Below are 20,011 nucleotides of genomic sequence, written 5' to 3' on the forward strand. Positions count from 1 at the left end.
CTGCGCCCTGCGTTCCTTCCCCACGTCACTTGCTAGGGAGCCGCTAAAAACAGCAAGAGAGCGCGCTGTGCCGCTCTGGAGTGCGGATTTCGGTCGCGTGCGGCTCTGGCCGGGTCGCCCCCTCCCTGGCGGTCCCTGAGTTCTCCCAGCGCTGGGCGTGCCCCCCGCGCTGCCCCTCCTCGGCCGGTGATTGGTGCGCCTGGCGGGGCGGCGGGGGATAAAGGCGCGGGGACTGGCCACGCTGGGTCTGCAGGTTGTTGTCCGCCTGTCGCGCGCGATGGTGTCTCCGGCTCCGAGTTCGCAGCCTCCTCGGGGTGCGCAGGAAGGTCAGTGCTGAGGTCTCTCGACGTTTCCCCCGGCGGAGGCGGGAGCCGAGCCCCTTCTCGGAGTGGGGAATGGTCGCGGAGCGAATGACCAGGGGCTGGCCGAGGTCGCGGCGCCGCAGACTCTGCGCTCCCGGGCGCGCACCGGCCCCCCCCGGCTGTGGTTGCAGGGTCGGGAGGGAGCCTGGTGGGGGGAGGGCCCAGGCGCTGCCAGGGTTGGGAGGGCGCGACACCCACTCCCCTCCACTTTTGAAAGGGCTCCCCACGCCGGGAAGAGGGGCGGGCATGGCCGGCCCGGCGAAACCGGTTTCTCCAGACTTTGGGAAGCCATCGCCCGCGGAGGGTGGGACTGCACACCCTATCCACCGGGCCCCGCTGAGGCCTCCCGTCCTCGCCCTGTATGCCCCACCAGCTTCTCGTCCCGAGCAGCTGCGCGCGGGAGGAGGGGACGCCCGCTCTGCAGAGTCAGACCTCACTCTGAGACCCTCCCTAGCTCACGCTTAGAGCTTTGGGATTTTCTCGACGCTTTCAGGCTTTCGGATCATTCCCACGTAAAACCCAGACTACTGGCTCAAAGCTTTAATTAAAAAAAAAAAAAAAAAGGCGAATACAGATGGAGCCTTTACATGGACCGCGCAGTTTGCCCAGTGCTTTTCATAGACTCACTGCTTTTATTAAATGCCCTCAACAATCTATTGGGGTGGCATGGTGATTGAACCCAATCTGAGGACGCGGAAACTTGAAATTTGGCAAGGCGATGAAGCCAGGCGCACACTGCGAGGCGGGCCGCCGGCCCAGAACCCCTGGCTGGTCCGTGCTCTCCCCATGAGGAGGGGTGCAGGCTGCCAGGAAAGGTGCCCCCTGCGTGGCCCTGGGGGTGCTTCTTTTTCTTTGCCTTGTCTTAGGCATCTGATCACATCTCTTCTCTTGAGGGGTAGAGTCGGGATGGTAGGAATAGAGGGTTTGGGACACGGTGCACCTACCCCTTCTTGGTAGTTAGTAACTGCCTGACCTTGGGCCGATCAGTTGATCCTGAAAAATGGGGAGAAGGTCCCAGCTTCAGGGTTGCTGTGAAGGTTAAATGAGAGTTCTGCTTCGTCAGCTCTCCGTGTTATCAGGCGCCTGATTTTTCCTTAGATCATTACTATTAAAAGGATGCATAGATGTTGATGTAATGAGCCAGAGGTTTTAAAGCCCAGGCTGCCTTGCAAATGCGTCTGGCAAACGTTGTTGCTCCTGAAAGCGGAAGATGATTGGGATGGGGGAACCCAGTGAGAATGAAGGTGGCCATGGACATAGGTATTAGGTTAGAAGTGAGGAGGGGGCATTGGCGCCAGGAAGTTGTCAACTGGGTAGTTATCACTGAGTTCAGAGCAGGGAAGGCCGGATGTGGGGGGCTGGGCATGAAGGCACCAGCAGCAGAAATGCTCCTGCAGACCCCTGAGGCTGGAAGAAAGGAGCGGGCAGTAGGAGAGCAGTAGGTTTAAGCAAGTTTGCAAGTGGAGGGAGAGAGAAGACAAGGGCTTGGGGGTTTGGGGTTTGCCTGGTCTCTCCGGGCAACACTGATCTATGTTAGGGGAGTTTTCTGGTTCTTCAGATACACATATATGCAGGTCATTTCTGGGTGCTGAACACTATGAAACTTTTTTCTATGGTATTTTTAGTTGTGATTCCTATCACATAACATTAGACTTACCATCCTAAACATTTTTAGCATACAGATCAGTAGTAGCATGATGTATATTCACGTTATTGTGCAGTCAAGCTCCAGCACTTGTTTATCTTGCAAAAGTAAAACGCTCTGCTCATTAAACACTAATTTCCCTGCCTTCACCCCAGCCCTTGACAACCAGCCACCTTTCTGCTAATCTTTCTATGATATTTCGAGTACATTAAATAATGCGCATCAGTGGGATCATACAGTGTTTGTCCTTTGGTGACTGGCTTATTTCACTTAGCCTGATGACTTTGAGGTTCATCCATGTTGTAGCAAGTGTCACAATTTCCTTCTTTTTTAAGGCTGAATAATCTCCATTGTATGTATAAACCCTGTTTTCTTGATCCATTCATCTGCTGGAGGCTGGATTTCTTAGTTTCATGCTTAATTGCTAAAGACATTACTTAATACATCTTTTACTGTCTTCATACCTAAGAGTGATTACAGCCAGAAATCTTGAGAGATCTCAGGACAGCAAGAACATTGAGGAAAACTGATGCTGCATATCTGGTTGCCTTCAGTATTATGGGTGGAAGTTTCCTTAATATCAAAAAAATTATCTATCTTTAGAGCAATCACAGTTGGATTAAGTCCCACCCCCAACACCCCAAGAAATGGGAGTAACTTTTCTGAGAACAAGATCGTTTTATTTTTTGAGATGTAAACCGGTCATGGTTTCTCCTTTCCGTCTGTCTCTTAGACACAGCATTGAGTGACTGCGAACATGCATCACAACTTGCTGGAAGAGGCAACTATATCGTGTCGACACCTAAATCCAACATGTCCACAACCAAACTTGCTTGTCTTCTCACCTGACCTAGTTCTCCAGAAAGCCCATTCTTGCAGCGGCCCAAATTAGAGACCGTCATATCCTTGACACCTTCACCACCCAGCCATGTGCAGGCAATCACTCAAGCCAGTTGAGCTGTGAGTCTATCTGCATCGCCCCTCACTTCCACATGCCACTGCTGTGTGACTGCTGCTGCTGTTAATGCAGATAAGTGGATATACAGGGACATGGAAGAAGTTGTGACATTCCCTGACCGCCCCAGAGGGGTCTCGGGTTGGGAAAGTGCCTCATTATTTGTGGTGGAGAGTCTTTTAACCTGGTCCTCTTTATCCCTTGCAATTAAAGTAAATAAGGTGCTTGGGAGAGAAAGTTTATGGGCTGTCATTTGATCTGTAAGAGGGGAGGGACTGAAAATCTTCTCTGATCTATATAAATTTAATATCCAACTTGACAAAGAAAGTTTTACCTTAGAATAACTCTTCTCAAAGTGTAATCTGGGGAACTGTGGAGGGTCCCTGAGACCCTTTGTAGGGTCCATAAGTTCAAAACTATTGTTGAAAAGAATTCTAAGGTGTTACTTACCTTTTTCATTCTTTCTCTCACAAGTGTGCAGTGAGTTTCCCAGAGGCTACATGACTTGCAAAGAGCTTTGCTGTGATGGCTGATGGAACTTGTGCCTGTGTATTCTTCTGTTTCTCAAGTCTTGTAAGGTGTTAGGGTTAGGATAAAAATACCTGCATTTTCAGAGATGAACTCAATTTACGCTTAATATTCCTACTGTGCACTTAACTGGCTATCTTTACTTATTCCTGTTATATCTGTGACTTCATTTTCTTTTAATAAGTTATTAATTTGAAATCCCAGAGTTTTCTGTGCCTACATGGAAAAACAAACAGTATACTCTGTGGTCTTGATTGGAAAACCTTTCTAAAATTTCAAATGGCATAAAATTATTTTTGAATTTAATAATTTATCCTAAAAGGATATTTTTTAAATTTAAGGATAGATTATTGGCTTAAAAGGGGGATCTTAGAGAACTTGATTTTTCAGCTCACAGCTGTACCACCTATGCCTAAAATGCTGAAAAAAATGAAATGAATATGTCAGAGTTCCCTGACTCATGGAAGGGAGGGATTTACTCCAGAGAAATGGTCAAGACTAAGACAAAGTGAAAGGTTTCCTGAGCTTTAGAGCTGCTAGTAATTGGGCTTATGTATCTTATGCCACAGAACCATTTTCAGTAGTATTTTGGTGCCAGTAGCATTATTTTGAGACCAACCAGAGTCCTTTAAAGAAAAATGAATTGAATGGCATAGTGTGGATATAATGAGCTTTTTAAAAGCCAGAAATTTTTGTCATAGCTTTTCAAAAAAGCTATAACAAAAAGTTGAAGCATAAAGCACGATAAATGATCAAGTTGCATTGATTGCAGAAACACACAGTAAAGCCTTGTTTAGATGAAAATGCACTGGAAGAGCTCATAGTACTTCAACTTTCTGTCAAATGAAAGATCTAGCTGGAACATGAAGATCCAGTTGGTATATTGACCATAGAAGTGTATTTCTGCCTTACAAATGGAAGAAAGCCTGGAGTTGCCATTTTGCTTGTATTCTTCTGGTATCAGCACCAAGCCAATCAATACCTTTTTAGATGATCTTTTTATTGTAATATGTAATACAATGTACAATCCTTTATCTTTACAATAGAAAGTATCTTCTTAGTGAATGTTTGGGAGCAAACATGAGTAGTGCCAAGATATTCAAAGTATTGAACAACTTTTTGAATTTTGTGGTTCATTCTGGAACAAGTGCATTGAATTTGCATTGATGGTGCCAGAACAATGCTGGGTAAAACTCCTGATGCCCTTGTGCAGATCAAGGCAGTGGTTCCAAGCTGTAGTAATCATCACTGTATTCTTCACTGCCATATGCTTTCAATAAAAAATAAGAGAAAATTGCCAGTTTTACTTAAGAATGTCCCTGATGAAACAGTAAAAATGATCGTCCTGATTAAATCTTGACATATAAGTGTGTATCTCTCTGATATGCTGTGTAATGCAGGGATGTGCTCATAAAGCGCTTCTGTTACATGTTTCAAAGTATAATGGTTGTCTTCAGGTAAAGCAGTGTGTGATTGAATTGTGAACTGAACTGGCCACTTTTCTTTATAGAAAAACCATTTTTGCTTGACAGAATGACTGACAAGCAATGGGTATGGATAATTGCCAGACATATTCTAAAACATGAACAAAGTGAGCCTGTCACTTCAAGGAAATGACTAACAGTGTTTGTTGCCAATTAATTTGTATTTACCACCATGAGTTTGACAGCTTCTCCATACTAAGGAATTTTCTGATGAGATCAGTGGTGATATTAACTAGTAAGACTTTTTAATATTATATAGTGAAGTATGTTAATCTTTGGACAACGTGCATTACTTAACCAATATTTTCCAAAAGACTAATGCATGAAGGTACAGAGTCAAGCAGGGCTAAAAGATCCATTTAAAGCAGTGCTCGCCCCGTGGCCTGTCGGGAACCAGGCAGCAGGAGGTGAGCAGCAGTGATTGAGTGAACAAAGCTTCATCTGTATTTACAGCCGCTCCTCATTGCTTGCCTGAGCTCTGCCTCCTGTCACATAAGCTGTGGCGTTAGAGTCTCACAGAAATGTGAACCCTATTGTGAACTGCACATGGGAGGGATCTAGGTAGCATGCTCCTTATGAGAGTCTAATGCCTGATGATCTACTACTAGATGGGGCTATCTAGTTACAGGAAAACATGCTCAGGGCTCCCACTGATTCTAGATTATGTTGAGTTGTAAAGTTACTATATCTTACAATGCAATAATAATAGAAATAAAGTGCACGATAAATGTAATGTGCTTGAATCATCCCAAAACCATCCTGCTTCCTCCCAGTCCGTGGAAAATTGTCTTTCACAAAACTGGTCCCTGGTGCCAAAAAGCTTGGAGACCACTGATTTAAAGCATTAAAGTAAGTTTTATTGTAGCAAAGTACAAAAAGTTTATTGATAAGTTTTTAGAGTCCTCATCGCAACTAACCTGTTAAGAACACTGATGCACTGAGTTTTGGAGTGGTATCACAGATGAATATCCAGAATTATTTGAAAAATGAGTAAAATACCATTTCCTTTTCACTGCTTTGCTGTGTTTTGATTTTGTTTCAATTAGAGCAACAAATTGCAGAAGCAGATGTGAAAATCCAGGTTTTTTTTTCGTCAAAGAGAAGTATAGAGTTTAAAATAATGGCACTCCTTCCACTAAATATTTTTTTTGTTTTGGAAAATATGGTTTTTTTTTGTTTGTTTAAGATGCAGTCTTGCTATGTCTCCCAGGCTGGAGTCGAGTGTGGTGGCGCCATCCTGTCTCACTGCAACCTCCACCTCCCAGGTTCAAGCAGTTCTGCCTCAGCCTCCCGAAAATATAGTTACTTTAATAATGATATTGTTAACATGTTTATTGTTTTTAAGTCAATTAATAAAGATGTTAAACATTTATTTGTTTTGATTTCTAACACACTAAATATTAATAGCTATAACCCACATAAACAGTAGCTCTTTGGAGTTCTCCATTTTTAAGAGTATAAAGAAGTTTTAAGACCAAAACATTAAAGACCAAAAAATTAGAGAACTGCTGTCTTAAGAGTATTAAGTTCAACTTGGCAGGAGCAAGAAGGAATGCTACATGCTGTAGATGGTTGGAGGTTTTTTACGTTTTATTTTTGTTTTTAGTACCTATGTATTGTTAAAGCGATCCCGTAACAGGCAGTATTGCTGCGAGGTGGTTAAGAACTAGGTTTTCTAGGGCAGTAGTACTTGGGATAGTACAGTTAAGCACTCACCAGCTTGTGGCATATAAACAGCAAAAAATGTTACCTGCTAATAATAGTGGAGTAAGAAGAACCAACTCCATTACAAACTGTCCATGTTGTTGAACTGAAACTTCACATTCAATTAACAATCTGTTGGGTGCCTCCTTCATGCTTTCCCTTTGTGGAGATAAGAGATGAATATAGTTGTACCTGTTTCATATCTTCAGGATTTGCTTTCCCCTGCAGCTCGTCTTTTCAATCTTTAAAACAAAAAATGAAACAAATCTCTCTTTTTTTTTTTTTGGAGTTCATCTGTACTTCATTTTTTAAAAAATTATTATACTTTAAGTTATGGGGTACACGTGCAGATCATGCAGGTTGTTACATAGGTATATGCAGGACATAGTGGTTCGCTGCATCCACCACCCCCCGCCCCCCAGTCACCTACATTAGGTATTTCTCCTAATGTTATCCCTCCCCAATGTCCCCACCTCTTGCTATCCCTCCCTTAGCCTCCCAACCCCCCAACAGGCCCCAGTGTCTGATATTCCCCTACCTGGGTCCATGTGTTCTCATTGTTCAACACCCACTTATGAGTGAGAACATGCGGTGTTTGGTTTTCTGTTCTTGTGTCAGTTTGCTGAGAATGGTGGTTTCCAGCTTCATGTCCCTGCAAAGGACATGAATTAATCCTTTTTTATGGCTGCATAGTATTCCATGGTGTATATGTGCCACGTTTTCTTTATCTAGTCTATCATTGATGGGCATTTGGGTTGTCCAAGTCTTTGCTATTGTAAACAGTGCTGCAATGAACACGTGTGTGCATGTGTCTTTATAATAGAATGATTTATCCCTTTGGGTATATACCCAGTAATGGGATTGCTGGGTCAAATGGTATTTCTATTTCTAGATTCTTGAGGAATCGACATACTATCTTCAGCAATGGTTGAACTAATTTACATTCCCACCAACAGTGTAAAAGTGTTGCTATTTCTCCACATCCTGTCAAGCATCTGTTGTCTCCAGATTTTTTTTTTTTTTTTGAGGCGGAGTTTCGCTGTTGTTACCCAGACTGCAGTGCAATGGCGCGATCTCGGCTCACCACAACCTCCGCCTCCTGGGTTCAAGCAATTCTTCTGCCTCAGCCTCCTGAGTAGCTGGGATTACAGGTGTGCACCACCATGCCCAGCTAATTTTTGTATTTTTAGTAGAGACGGGGTTTCACTTTGTTGACCAGGATGGTGTCTCCAGATTTTTTAATGACTGCCATTCTAACTTGGTGTGAGATGGTGTCTCAGTGTGGTTTTGATTTGCATTTCTCTAATGACCAGTGATGATGAGCATTTTTTCATGTTTCTTGGCCGCATAAATGTCTTGTTTTGAAAAGTGTTCATATCCTTCGCCCACTCTTTGATAGGGTTGTTTTTTTCTTGTAAATTTGAACGAACCCTTTTTAACTGTGGCCATTCATTATTTTGCTTTTGGGAATTGTCTTTCAGTTTCAAATGTTCTGGGAAATACTGTCTCTGGGCTTCCTCAGTATCCCTTTGCACTTGCTGAAATAAGTGACTGTAAGAATCTAAGTTCTTAACTGGTTTCAGGTGCCAGCAGTGGCTATACTTAGTGTCCCTTTAAGGGCTGCTTGAGGAAAAGCTCAGGCCTTTCCCGTAATGTGGCCTATCCTGGACACCTCCCTCATCACTTGAGGCCTGTGCAGTGAAAGCAGAGATGTACCCACTGTGAGAAGGTTCTCCTCTGCTCACTTACTTGAGAACATTAGCTGGGCCAAAAGGCCTCAGGTGTTTTATAGATGCTGGACACCTGTTGCGTCCAGTCACTGAGACCTGAGAAGCCACCAGGCAGGTTCCACCCACCTGGTTTTGGAGCACTAAAGAGCAAAACCCTCATGACCAAGAAAGGGTGTATGTTTTGAAAGGACCTTATTTTCCTTTTATTTCCTGTAATTCGGGTTTCGGTATGATTAGGGATTGCAAGAAAGCTTCTGCTACGCCTTGTATTTAACTTGGAATCACTTTCTTAAATCTACTTGAGGCACTGACTACCTTCCTGTAAGTTCAGATCTTACAGGCGATGTCTGTGTGTGTGGTTTTTTAGTTTGTTTGTTTTTTAACCTTTTCTCCATTTATAACGCAAAATAGAAGATGCTTGAGGGGATGGGACACCTGAGTTGGCTTTGAAGTTCATCTGCCTTTTCTGTTGTAAATGATCTTCCAGTGGGTGAGAGGGTAGAGGCGCAGGGCAGGTCGGTGTGCAGTATGCGATAGGCCTGCCTGTAGGGAGGGTGGGTGGTTTGCTGTTAGACCCAGCAAAGCAAGCTGGACAGCTCTGGTTTACTCTCACGATGTGCCTGCCTGGGTGTTGGGGACAGGTTGAGGAACATGGCAGTCTCAACCTGTATGTAACTGGACCATCTTGACCTCTAAGGCCAAGACTGATTTCATGATCAGCTAGAGCTAAAGCTGATGAGGAGGTGGAGCTAGACTAAATTAAGTTATGTATTTTTTTGAAAAGTATCTGTTCATATCCTTTGGCCACTTTTTGACGTGTATACCTATGTAAAACACTTGCACTTTCTGCACATGTGCCCCAGAACTTAAAGTATAATAGTAATAAAATAAAAAACAAAAAAAAATTATGTGATCTTTGAAACAATAAGAAAATGGCTTTTCTGCATGACCCTCTCTCCAGAGATGATGGTAAAACAAAAACTCTTCATAGCTTCCTAAATATTGCTGCGAGCCTTTTTATCTCAAACCTCTGCTTTTCTAGGTTGGTTCATTGTAAAGATAACATGTGAGTGTTAACACAAGATTTATAGGGCACTTTGTGTTTAATCTGGGACCTATTTGTATCCTCAGACGTTGTGGACAAGTTGATAACAGTTGTAGTCAAGACTTAAAGCCTTCACTAGGATCCACTGACTTGGTCTCTGTGATGTGCAGGTTCTCTGTACAGTAACTGCCTCTGTTGCATTAAATCCCAGCTGGTGTCAGCGCTGTGCGGTGTCAATTCTGAATCTCAGTTCAGCCTTTGTTTGGCCAGATTTTGTGTGAGCAACACTTTATCCCTTTATCACAGCGCCTGGCTCACGGGAGGCCCTTGACTGGCTTCCCATCGGCGAACTCAGCAGTCTCTTTCGTTCCATTCCTGAATCTAAAACCACAGCATTGCCCATTCGCTGAAAATCTTAGTGTTCATTTCAGTTGAAGAGTTTGTTTTGAAGAGCTGGAGGGATAAAAGGTCACATCATTAATCTGCTCATTTTCTTCCCACAAGGTATTTGAAAAGAAAATGCCGTTCATTAGGATGCTGAGGCGAGTGGGGCAGAGCCCAGCATGTGTCTGCTGGACGTCCGCCCTGCCGGTTCGATTTCTGGGCACCTCCCCTCGGCAAATTCCAGCAGATGCTAACTTCCACTCTGCCTCTTTCTCTGACACAGACCATCCACGAGTCTTAATTACAGGTTGGATTTTCTTTTCTTTTCTTTTTTTTTTTTTAACTTCCATGGCTTGATTCTTTCTTTCCTGTGCTATGTGGCTACGCCTTTGTTTTTGGAATGTGTAATATGCTATCCGAATTACACTGCTTGTCCCTGTAGCCAGTAATGCAGCAAAAACAGGCTTGGCCAGATGACAGAGTCTGGATTTATTGTCTGCACTATTAAAAGGATTTCAGAATTAGGTATTTTATAATACAAAGTTTTAAATTAGGGCAGCTGATCTTATTGATCACACACTACCTTTTTCACTATTGGCTTTTTTTTTTTTTTTTTTTTTTTTAGAATTTTGCAAATCCAAATCCTTATTTCACCATTGTTGCCAGCACTTGGTTTTCCCTGTCATAATTTTTTTTGTTGTCAGAAGGAATCTGGGAACCCTAGATAGCTGCTCTGGAACTTGGTTCCCTTCCATATTAGGATCAATCTGGGGAGCAAAGGCTAGTTACAGGAAGGTGCTGGGGCTAGAACATTGATTCTGGTGTTAGGCACGCCTTTCCCTGGCCAGATTCCTCAACCTAAACTCAGAGTTGTTAATCCCAAACTGTTATTGCACATTTGCATGTTGGAAATAGAGAAGTTAAGTTTAGCGTCTGGCCAAGGGACTTGTTCCCATGGCACTCACCATTGTCATCGAGCTCATCACGGCCCTTGAGCTCATCATCGCCATTGAGCTCATCATTGCCAGTGACTTGCTCCCTGAACATCCTCACCTCAATATGTTCAGCATCTGCTTCCATGTCCTTCTCATTCCACACTTTACTCTGTCACTTCCAGCCAGCCCAAGCCTACCTCCAGTGTGATGGACATGTTTTATTTCTTTCTCTTTCTTGACAGGCTTTATTTCCTTGGTTTTACAGCATTAACCTTCTCATTGTGTATGTATGTATGTGTGCGTGCACGCGCCTCTGCTTCTTTTACCGCCTTCTCTGCTTCTGATGCTGAAATAAGTTTCAAGCTTCGATTTCCCTGCATGCCTTTCTTCTGATTTACCCATCATGTTGTCCAAGTGTTTGTTTTATTCCCTCTCACCTCCACTAATAATGCATCTTTCAGGGTGTCCTGGTTTTATTCCCAAGTTAATAAATGCTTACAGGAAATCCCACTTTTATATCTTCCTGCCTCATCTATTTCTCCCAAATGAAATGGACTGTTGTCCTTTTCCAAATGTGCTCCTAGCCCACTTCCCTCCCGTTTCTGTCAATGCCATGTTTAAGCCTTCACACTAGAAGCTGTACTGTTCATTGTAATTTCTCAGTGCCACCTTGAAGTTGTCTACTCTTTTTTTCCAAATGGCTTCTTGGTTTCTCCTTCCCTCTTTGCCCTTTCATATCCCAGTCCAGTTCTAATGGAAAATGGGATTCTGGCTCATCTCACCAGAGGTGGCTATTAATCTGTTTATGTTGGTTTTGAATGATTTTGTCACTCATAGCAGACAAGCTTCAGAGCTTATCAAAATAATGAAGGCCAGGGGGTGAGTTCCTGCCCGAAGAAATTCCAGACTTGTGTCTGGCTCTCATGAGATTTTCTTCTTGTGCCCTTGCTTCTCCTCTTTCTCTGAACCACCCCATGCTGGCGAGAGTGTTGTCTCTGAAACCAATATTACCTATATTGGTCTCTGTCATAGCCTGGGGAGGTCATTGCATTTCCAAGTGCTGTACTATGTTCCTGGGAAGTTTGGAAATAAACAGGAGTTATATCAGCTCAACCTAGGACTTGCCTAGTTAGCTAAGACTGAAAACTAGTTATTACATTCTGGGAATAATAATTTAACTGGTTAGATGTGCATTAAAGCTTCACTTTTTTTCTTCTTCATCTAGGTGGTCTTGGCCAGCTGGGAGTGGGGCTTGCTAATCTTTTGAGGTAAGAGCACTAAAAACTTGAAATTTAAAATCTGAGTTCTTAAGTAGGTTGAGCTCATCTGTGATGCCTTTTAAACTTCTTTTCTCTCTCTTCTTCTCCTTAGCATTAAGATATATCTAAATAACTGCTTAAAATATGTATATACTTTTTTGAGATGGAGCCTCGCTCTGTCACACAGGCTGGAATGCAGTGGTGCAATCTCAGCTCACTGTAACCTCCACCTCCTGGGTTCAAGCGATTCTCATGCCTTAGCCTCCCAAATAGCTGGGACTACAGGCACATGCCACCACGTCTGGATAATTTTTTGTAGTTTTGGTAGCGATGGGTTCTCGCTGTGTTGCCCAGGCTGGCTGGACCTCAGGCAATCTGCCCACCTCACCTTCCCAAAGTCCTGAGATTGTAGACATGAGCCACCGTGCCCAGCCTTAAACACATTTTATTTTGCCTCTGAATATCACAGACTTGTTGCAAGCCCTTGACTCAACATCTCCAGACTAGTTCTTTGCTCTCCTCTCTCTCTGTTTCCTAACTTAGGCAAAATGAGACACACAGTTCCCAAAGAATCACTTTGACTTTTAGTTGTTTGGGAACCAAGGGAAGTACAGGCACTAACTGGAAGGGAACCGTGTGGGATTTGTAGAGAATGGGATAAGAGAATAAGAAGAGGGGAGTGAAGAATGAGAAGGAAGACGTAAAAAACCCTAGAGCGTAAGGGGAAGAAATTGGAGGCAAACATAGGATTAACAGTCAAGCGAGAGGAGACATAGAAGACAGAGCCATGGGCAGGGAAATAGAAGCCCGAGTGTGAGAGAGGCAGGAGCTGAAGGCGGGGAGTTGAGGACGAAGAGGAAGTAGAGACTTGGAGGCTGGCGGAAAATTACAGTTCTTATTTTAAAAGACTTTTCACAGGACTCATTGCATCTTAATATTGCCAACTTGTGTGTATTGATTTTCCCTTTAGGAAACGATTCGGGAAGGACAGTGTGATTTTGTCTGACATAAAGAAACCCCCCGATCATGTCTTTCACAGTGGTAAGAGATCAGTAGGCCTTGCTTTTATTTTTATCTTTAATGTTCACAGCATAAAGAGGTGGTTCATGCAGTTGGTGGGTGCAAAAGCTCATAGCCCAGTTTATGACTCAAAGAAAGAGAAGTTATCGAGGTACTGGAATTTCACTTAAAAATAAGTATTTTTTAATGCTGCTGCTTGTTCAAGTGATAAAAGAACAGAAGAGTTCTTTTGACCTTAAAGTTTTCGGAATAATATCTTTTGATGTTATTTGAAATAAAAACTTTGTTTCCGGTCTTTTTGTGTTTAAAGTTAACTTATTGACTTGGAGAGAATACAAACAAAAACTAAGTTCTGTATTGAAGAAAAGGAACTTTAGAAATTTGGAGAAATTTGCAGAAGTAAGGGGGATATGCCAAAAAAAAATTTGGAGAAATTAATCCTGATGTTGCAGTGTAGAATTGCTGTTAAACTATGACACACATACACACACACACAAACTCAAACTCATTTAGTCAGGTTTTTTTCTGCTTCAGAAATGTTTTTGTGACCAGGCATGGTGGCTCACACCTGTAATCCCAGCAATTTGGGAGGCTGAGGTTAAGAGGATCACTTGGACCCAGGAGTTCAAGACTAGCCTGGGCAATATAGCGAGATCCTGTCCACAAGAAATAAAAAATGAGCTGGGCATGATGGCAGGTGCCTGTAGTCGCACCTACTTGGGAGGACCATGTGAGCCCAGGAGATGGAGGCTCCAGTGAGTGATTGTATCACTGCACTGCAACCTGAGCGACAGAGCGAGACTCTGTCCCCGCTGCCCCTAAAATAAGATTTTGTAATGCCCCCTAGTCTTTCCTGGTTCAGTGTCAGCCTTTTGCTGCTCACCATGGGGAAAAGTGACAGTTTGCTGTAAGTGGGGAAATTGGCACAGAACAAGATCAGCTTTACCTCTGTGTAATTAAGTGTGACGAACTCATGATTTTGGCTCTTCTATACGACGGTGGTGGTGGTGTTTAATAAGTGCATTTCTCTGTTCCTTTTCAAATGTGCACCTTGGAGGCAGAGTGAAGCCACTCTGTGTATTCAGGGCTGGGAGGAACAGCACCCACTCTGGAGCCTGATGCCTAGCTGCAACCCTAATTCCTCCTCTTGTTCTCTGATCCTGGCAAGTTGCTTAACCTCTCTGTGCCTGTTTCCTCATCAGTAAAATGTGTTTACCTCCAAGGCTGTGTGGGAGAGAAATGTACATAAAGTCCTTAGAACAGGGCCTGGCCCAGGCAGGTCCTGTAGAATCATTTGCTGTCATTACCTTGGGGCGTGGTTATGACTTGTGATTCTTGTGTAAGAAAAATGCTGCCTAGTGCCCAGCTGGCTTAGTTACCGCATGGCTACCAGTGAAATTCACAAGTCAATGGGGGAAAGGGGAAAGGTCCATTTAGTTCTTCAAACCACCCTTTTCACATTCGTGGTTTCAATGTATGTTCCTTGCAGGTCCATTCATTTATTCTGATATCTTGGATTACAAGAATCTTCGGGAGATCGTGGTAAACAACCGCATCACCTGGCTGTTTCATTACAGTGCATTGCTCAGCGCCATTGGAGAAGCAAATGTTTCCCTGGCGAAAGCAGTGAATATAACTGGTAAGCGTCTGGCTCTGGCTGGATGTGATTTGTTTGCCAGATTTTCTGGTTCTTTAAGAAGAGATGTTTTCAGATTCTGATCATGTCTGTTCATTTCAGGCCTGCATAACATCCTGGACGTCGCTGCGGAACACAATCTGCGATTGTTTGTACCTAGCACGATCGGAGCTTTTGGACCCACCTCTCCCCGGAACCCAACCCCCGATCTCTGTATTCAGAGACCCAGGACCATCTATGGGGTGTCCAAGGTCCACGCGGAGCTCATGGGAGAAGTAAGCATCACTCAGCAAGATTGCTGAACGTGCCCTGGGCTACACGATTTGTTGTTTGCTTTCTCATTGTTTCTGCCTCCAACGCCTGCTGATTCATCCTTGGAGGAACTTGACCTCTCCCTGGATCCCAGCCCCAGAGTCGCTTACTTAACTCGCTAGGTTTGCCATGTGGCAGGTGTCTCCAGCTCCTGCAACCTCCTCAGCCCTGGCAGGGCCACCTTTCCACAGCTGTATGGGAACACTCAGCATTTCCTGGGTGCCCTGAGCACAGCCCCCATCTCTTCAATTGCTGCTTGTTTTACTTGCACCCCACCATCCTTTCTGGCTTCCAGTATTGGTAGCCATTGCTAGTAACTCTAAAAGTTACAGAAAACTTCAAACATCTTATTGGGTTTTTGTTTTTTGAGACAGAGTCTTGCTCTGTCACCCAGGCTGGAGTGCAGAGGTCTGATCTCAGCTTATAGCAACCTCCACCTCCTGGCTTCAAGGGATTCTCGTGCCTTAGCCTCCCAAGTAGCTGGGATTATAGGTGTGAACTACTGTAAAACACTCTTTATCTTTATAACTCTCGTAGCTTTAGTTGCTGCCTCTCCTCCAGCTCTGCCGTAGCCATCGCCCACTCATCCGCTGTTCCCTCCTCTGCTCTTCCCCCGCCCGCGTGTGGGAATGCACTCGTGCAGAATCGTTTAGGATGATGGTCAGTGGCACCTTTCCAAAGAGAGGCTGGAAATCCCTACTGTAGGCTAATGTGTTATTTACAGCATTGATGTATCACCAAAAAGTTGATTTTTTTAAAAGATAAAAACTTAGGAGTCTTTATTTTCTTTAGGAGTATTTAAATATAACTGCATGGAATGACATTTCAGAGAAAGGCAGGTTTTTGTTTTTTGTTTTTTTTTTCTTTTCATCTATCTGATTTAAAATATCTGTATTTGAATACATTTTCTCTTTCTTATAGTATTATCATTACCGGTATGGGTTAGATTTCCGATGCCTGAGATACCCTGGAATCATTTCAGCTGACTCCCAGCCTGGAGGAGGAACAACTGGTTAAGTGTTTTCTATTTCTTATGTCTCTTAGATGTTGGATTGGCTTTCGGGCCAGGTGCGGCGGCTCATCCTTGTAATCCCAGCACTTTGGGAGGCTGAGGCAGGAGTTCGAGACAAGTGAGACCTTGTCTCTACAAAAAATAAATAAAAATTAGCCAGACACGATGGCCCGCACTTGCAGTCCGAGCTACTTGGAGGCTGAGGCAGGAGGGTCTCTTGCACACAGAAGGCCAAGGCCAAGATCGTGCCACTGCACTCCAGTGTGGGTGACAGAGTGAGACCCTGTCTCAAAAAACAACCAAACAAACAAAAATAGACTGACTTATTGCTAAGAGGAGTTGTCTTTCTGATAAACGAAATTGCTATCTTTTTTTTTTTTTGAAATGGAGTCTTGCTCTGTCGTAATGGGTGATCTTGGCTCACTGCAACCCCTGCCTCCTGGGTTCAGGTGATTCCCTTGCCTCAGCCTGCCGAGTAGCTGGGACTAGAGGTACATGCCACCACACCTGGCTCATTTTTTTGTATTTTAGTAAAGATGAGGTTTCACCATGTTGGCCAGGATGGTCTCAATCTCCTGACATCGTGATCCACCCACCTCGGCCTCCCAAAGTGCTGGGATTACAGGTGTGAGTCCCACCATGCCCAGCCACGAATTTGCTATCTTTTTAGAGGTATGCTGGCCAGAGTTTCTGTATTGTCTTCTGATGTGCATTTGAAAAGCACCGTGAACCTGACTGGCTTACACTCGCTAAGGGTAGCACATGCCAGCGTTGTCAGTCCAGCTCAGGATTGACCACCCACAGTGCTAGAATAAAACATAATATTCAAGAACAAATCTATTACTGATGATGTAGGAAGACCCCCCAGTAAGCAGCAGCCTCTTGTTTCTTGACACACACAGAGAGCCCTATTAAAATCCACTCTAGGCTTTGTGTATGTGAAAGGAATGTAAGTATGATTGTTATTTTGGACTCAAACACTCATTCTGTTCATAAGTCCCACATCAGGTATCCTTCCTACATCTGCAGTCCTGAGAGAGAATATTGGGAGCCCCAGGCATCCTTAAGACACTTTCAAGGGGTCTTGGGGATCAAAACTCTTATCAGTATGGAGACATTACTGGCCTTTTTCACTCTCCTTTCACAAATGCATTGTGGAGTTTTCCAGAGGTGGCGTGGTGTGTGAGATAGGAACAGACTGGATATGGACACAGGTTGGGGCTCCAGGGGACCCCTATCAAGCCAGACCCTAAAGAGATTTTTAGAATGTACAACAGACCATCCTTCTCAGTAAATTTTGTTCCAAAAATATACTTTTTCCTATAAAATGTTATACATATTAATATATGATAGGTTTGTTATCATTTTAAAAGGTAATATTCTAAACAATTCTCAGTTAACTTGGTACAGTAAGTATTGATATAACCCACATTAGATCTCTTTTGGAGTTCTCAATTTTTTTTTTAGTTTTGGAGATGGAGTCTTACTCTGTTGTTTGGGCATGAGTACAGTGGTGTGATCTTGGCTCACTGCAATCTCCATGTCCTGGATTCGAGTGATTCTCATGCCTCAGCCTCCCAAGTAGCTGGGATTACAGGCACATGCCATCACACCTGGCTAATTTTTGTATTTTTAGTAGAGATGGGGTTTTACCATGTTGGACAGGCTGATCTTGAACTACTGATCTCAGGTGATCTGCCTGCCTCATCCTCCCACAGTGCTGGGACTACAGGCATGAGTCATTGCGCTTGGCTGGAGTTGTGAATTTTTAAGAATCTGGTATGAAAAAGGCTCTGCGACTAGAACATTTGAGGACTGCTGCCTTGATCCAAGAGGCTCGTTCATTGTTTTGTTCTAACCCACACATGGGATTCCCTTTCAGACTATGCAGTCCAGATTTTTCACGATGCCACAAAGCATGGCAAATTCGAGTGCAACCTGGAAGCCCACACGAGGCTGCCGATGATGTATATTGATGACTGTCTCAGGGCCACCCTGGAGGTCATGGAGGCCTCCGCTGAGTCCCTCTCCATGAGGACCTACAACGTCAGTGCCATGAGCTTCACGCCCGAGGAGCTGGCCCAGGAGGTCCTCAAGCACGTGCCGGAGTTCCAGATCACATACAACGTGGATGCCATCCGGCAGGCCATAGGTTGGTACCCGGCCTTTAACTGTGAGTTCCTGGAAGACATAAACCTTGCAAGGATAAAGAAAGCTTAGATCCTTCCCCAGGGTCCAGGCATGTTTTGGAGAAGAAGCCAAGCTCAAGAAATTGTTGAGCCCAAGCCAGAAGATGTTTTGATTTTGGGGGAATGATATCTAAAATGGGTGAAATAATTTCATTCCAAATAAACAGCTTGTTAGCCTTTAATCATTTTTTACAGTTTAAACATAAAGCAAGGAAAAATAGAAGCAATAGAGGTAGTATGAAGACAGCCCGGGTTTTCAAATGCTATAATGTTGCCAATTTGTGGGTGGAAGCACCTCTTTGAGTATGAAACATCATGGAGTTGTGTGAGATTTTAGTGAAAATTCACAGTGCCTGACAAAAGGTGGGTTAACAGTCTTCTGCCCTAAGAGGGTGACTGTGCATAATAGCGGTTCTGCTTTACTCGAAGGAATTTCCCGTTTTGTACCTTGGACGATAGACCTTTATGTAAAATGGTCAAGACCTTTTTGCAAATCCACAACTCGAATAACTTAAGCTGCTTTTCCATATCTTTTCCTAGCGGATAGTTGGCCGATGAACTTTGATGACAGCAATGCTCGGAAGGACTGGGGGTGGAAACACGATTTTGACCTTCCAGAGTTGGTGACTACCATGTTGAACTTCCATGGATCTGAAACCAGAGTTGCCCAAGCCAACTGAAGGAATTTGAAAGAGGAGATCCTGCATGTCCTGTTCCACTGTCAAAAGAGAACTGTCACCACTCCACGGTTCTAGATTCCAAAGAGCCTACATTGTTTGGAACTGACTAATTGGACTAAATTTTGGCAGTTCATATTGAACCCCTAGACAAAGAATGGAGTTAATTTCAAGCATTTTCAGAACGTTGTAGGTACGGTGGTGGGGACTTCTCAGTTATCGCTGTTTGCCTGAACTTGTCTAAACACATTCCACAGAATAAGACTTAAGTCGTCATTAGTTTCCATTTCCTTAATTAAGATGAAGTGACCATTTCTGGGAAGGTGGAAGTATGTGACATTTGTATTTAATTAAATTCAATTTAAATATTCTTCCTAAGACTCAATTATTCTTTTGACTAGAGACCAAAGATTACATTTTAAGGGCTTTCAAAGATGTACTCCTGATTGAAAAGTCTTCTTTACTATCCCAGCAGAACATAAAACACATTCGGTGTATTAATCTTGTGTTCATCACGGTTAAGATATTTTGACACTGCTTCAACAATTACCACTTCTAGTTTTTCTGTAAGGTGCTAGATCTGTCGGAAATTAAGAATTTAAAGATGATGTAACCAGTGAAGGGTAGCCCCTCCCTTATTTTGATTGCGTTCCTGTTAGTGAGCTAAGTGTAATTCCTAGGAACACCATTCCCTGACCTGGCAATGTCAGCATCTAGGGAGATTGTCTAATATACAGGTTTCTGGGCTATGCCCCTTTAGCTTTGCTCATTACGTGCCAGGTGCCACTGGTTATTTGAATCCAGCTGAGGCCCATTAGTCCGACTAATTTAGACCAATGCAGTTTTCTAAAGAGCACTTTCTTGTTTCTTGTTGCATCCTTTTTTTAGATATTCCTAGGTTGAGCCTTCTGAAGAGCTACTCTAAACCCTCTGATGAGTTACCATATAGATACATCCAGGTTAACTTTTTAAATTAAAGTTAGGCCAAATCACCAATTCGTGATTGTATTTTATGGCAAGGGCATGAGTATGTTCCGAAAATACTTTAAATCCTATCGTTTAAAAAAATATTTCTGATGCAATGACTGTATAGATACGAACAGGTTAACTTTTTTCCAGTGACCTCAGAATGTA

General features: G+C 43.5%; 1 protein-coding gene across 1 annotated transcript; it reads left to right on the top strand.

Moving 5' to 3' along the window:
- The first annotated feature begins 260 nt into the window (after positions 1-260).
- On the top strand, positions 261-19,247 carry LOC105720706 (L-threonine 3-dehydrogenase, mitochondrial). The gene is made up of 9 exons (XM_012457346.2): positions 261-326; positions 9,958-10,144; positions 11,998-12,040; positions 13,002-13,072; positions 14,541-14,690; positions 14,790-14,962; positions 15,921-16,011; positions 17,894-18,163; positions 18,741-19,247. The coding sequence occupies exons 2-9, from the start codon at positions 9,973-9,975 to the stop codon at positions 18,878-18,880; spliced, it is 1,110 nt and encodes a 369-aa protein (XP_012312769.2). The 5' UTR covers positions 261-326; positions 9,958-9,972; the 3' UTR covers positions 18,881-19,247.
- The last annotated feature ends 764 nt before the right edge of the window (positions 19,248-20,011 follow it).

The sequence above is a fragment of the Aotus nancymaae genome, unplaced genomic scaffold (assembly GCF_030222135.1).
Source record: "Aotus nancymaae isolate 86718 unplaced genomic scaffold, 86718_ANA_hifiasm-v0.15.2.pri h1tg000079l, whole genome shotgun sequence".
NCBI classification, from domain to species: domain Eukaryota; kingdom Metazoa; phylum Chordata; class Mammalia; order Primates; family Aotidae; genus Aotus; species Aotus nancymaae.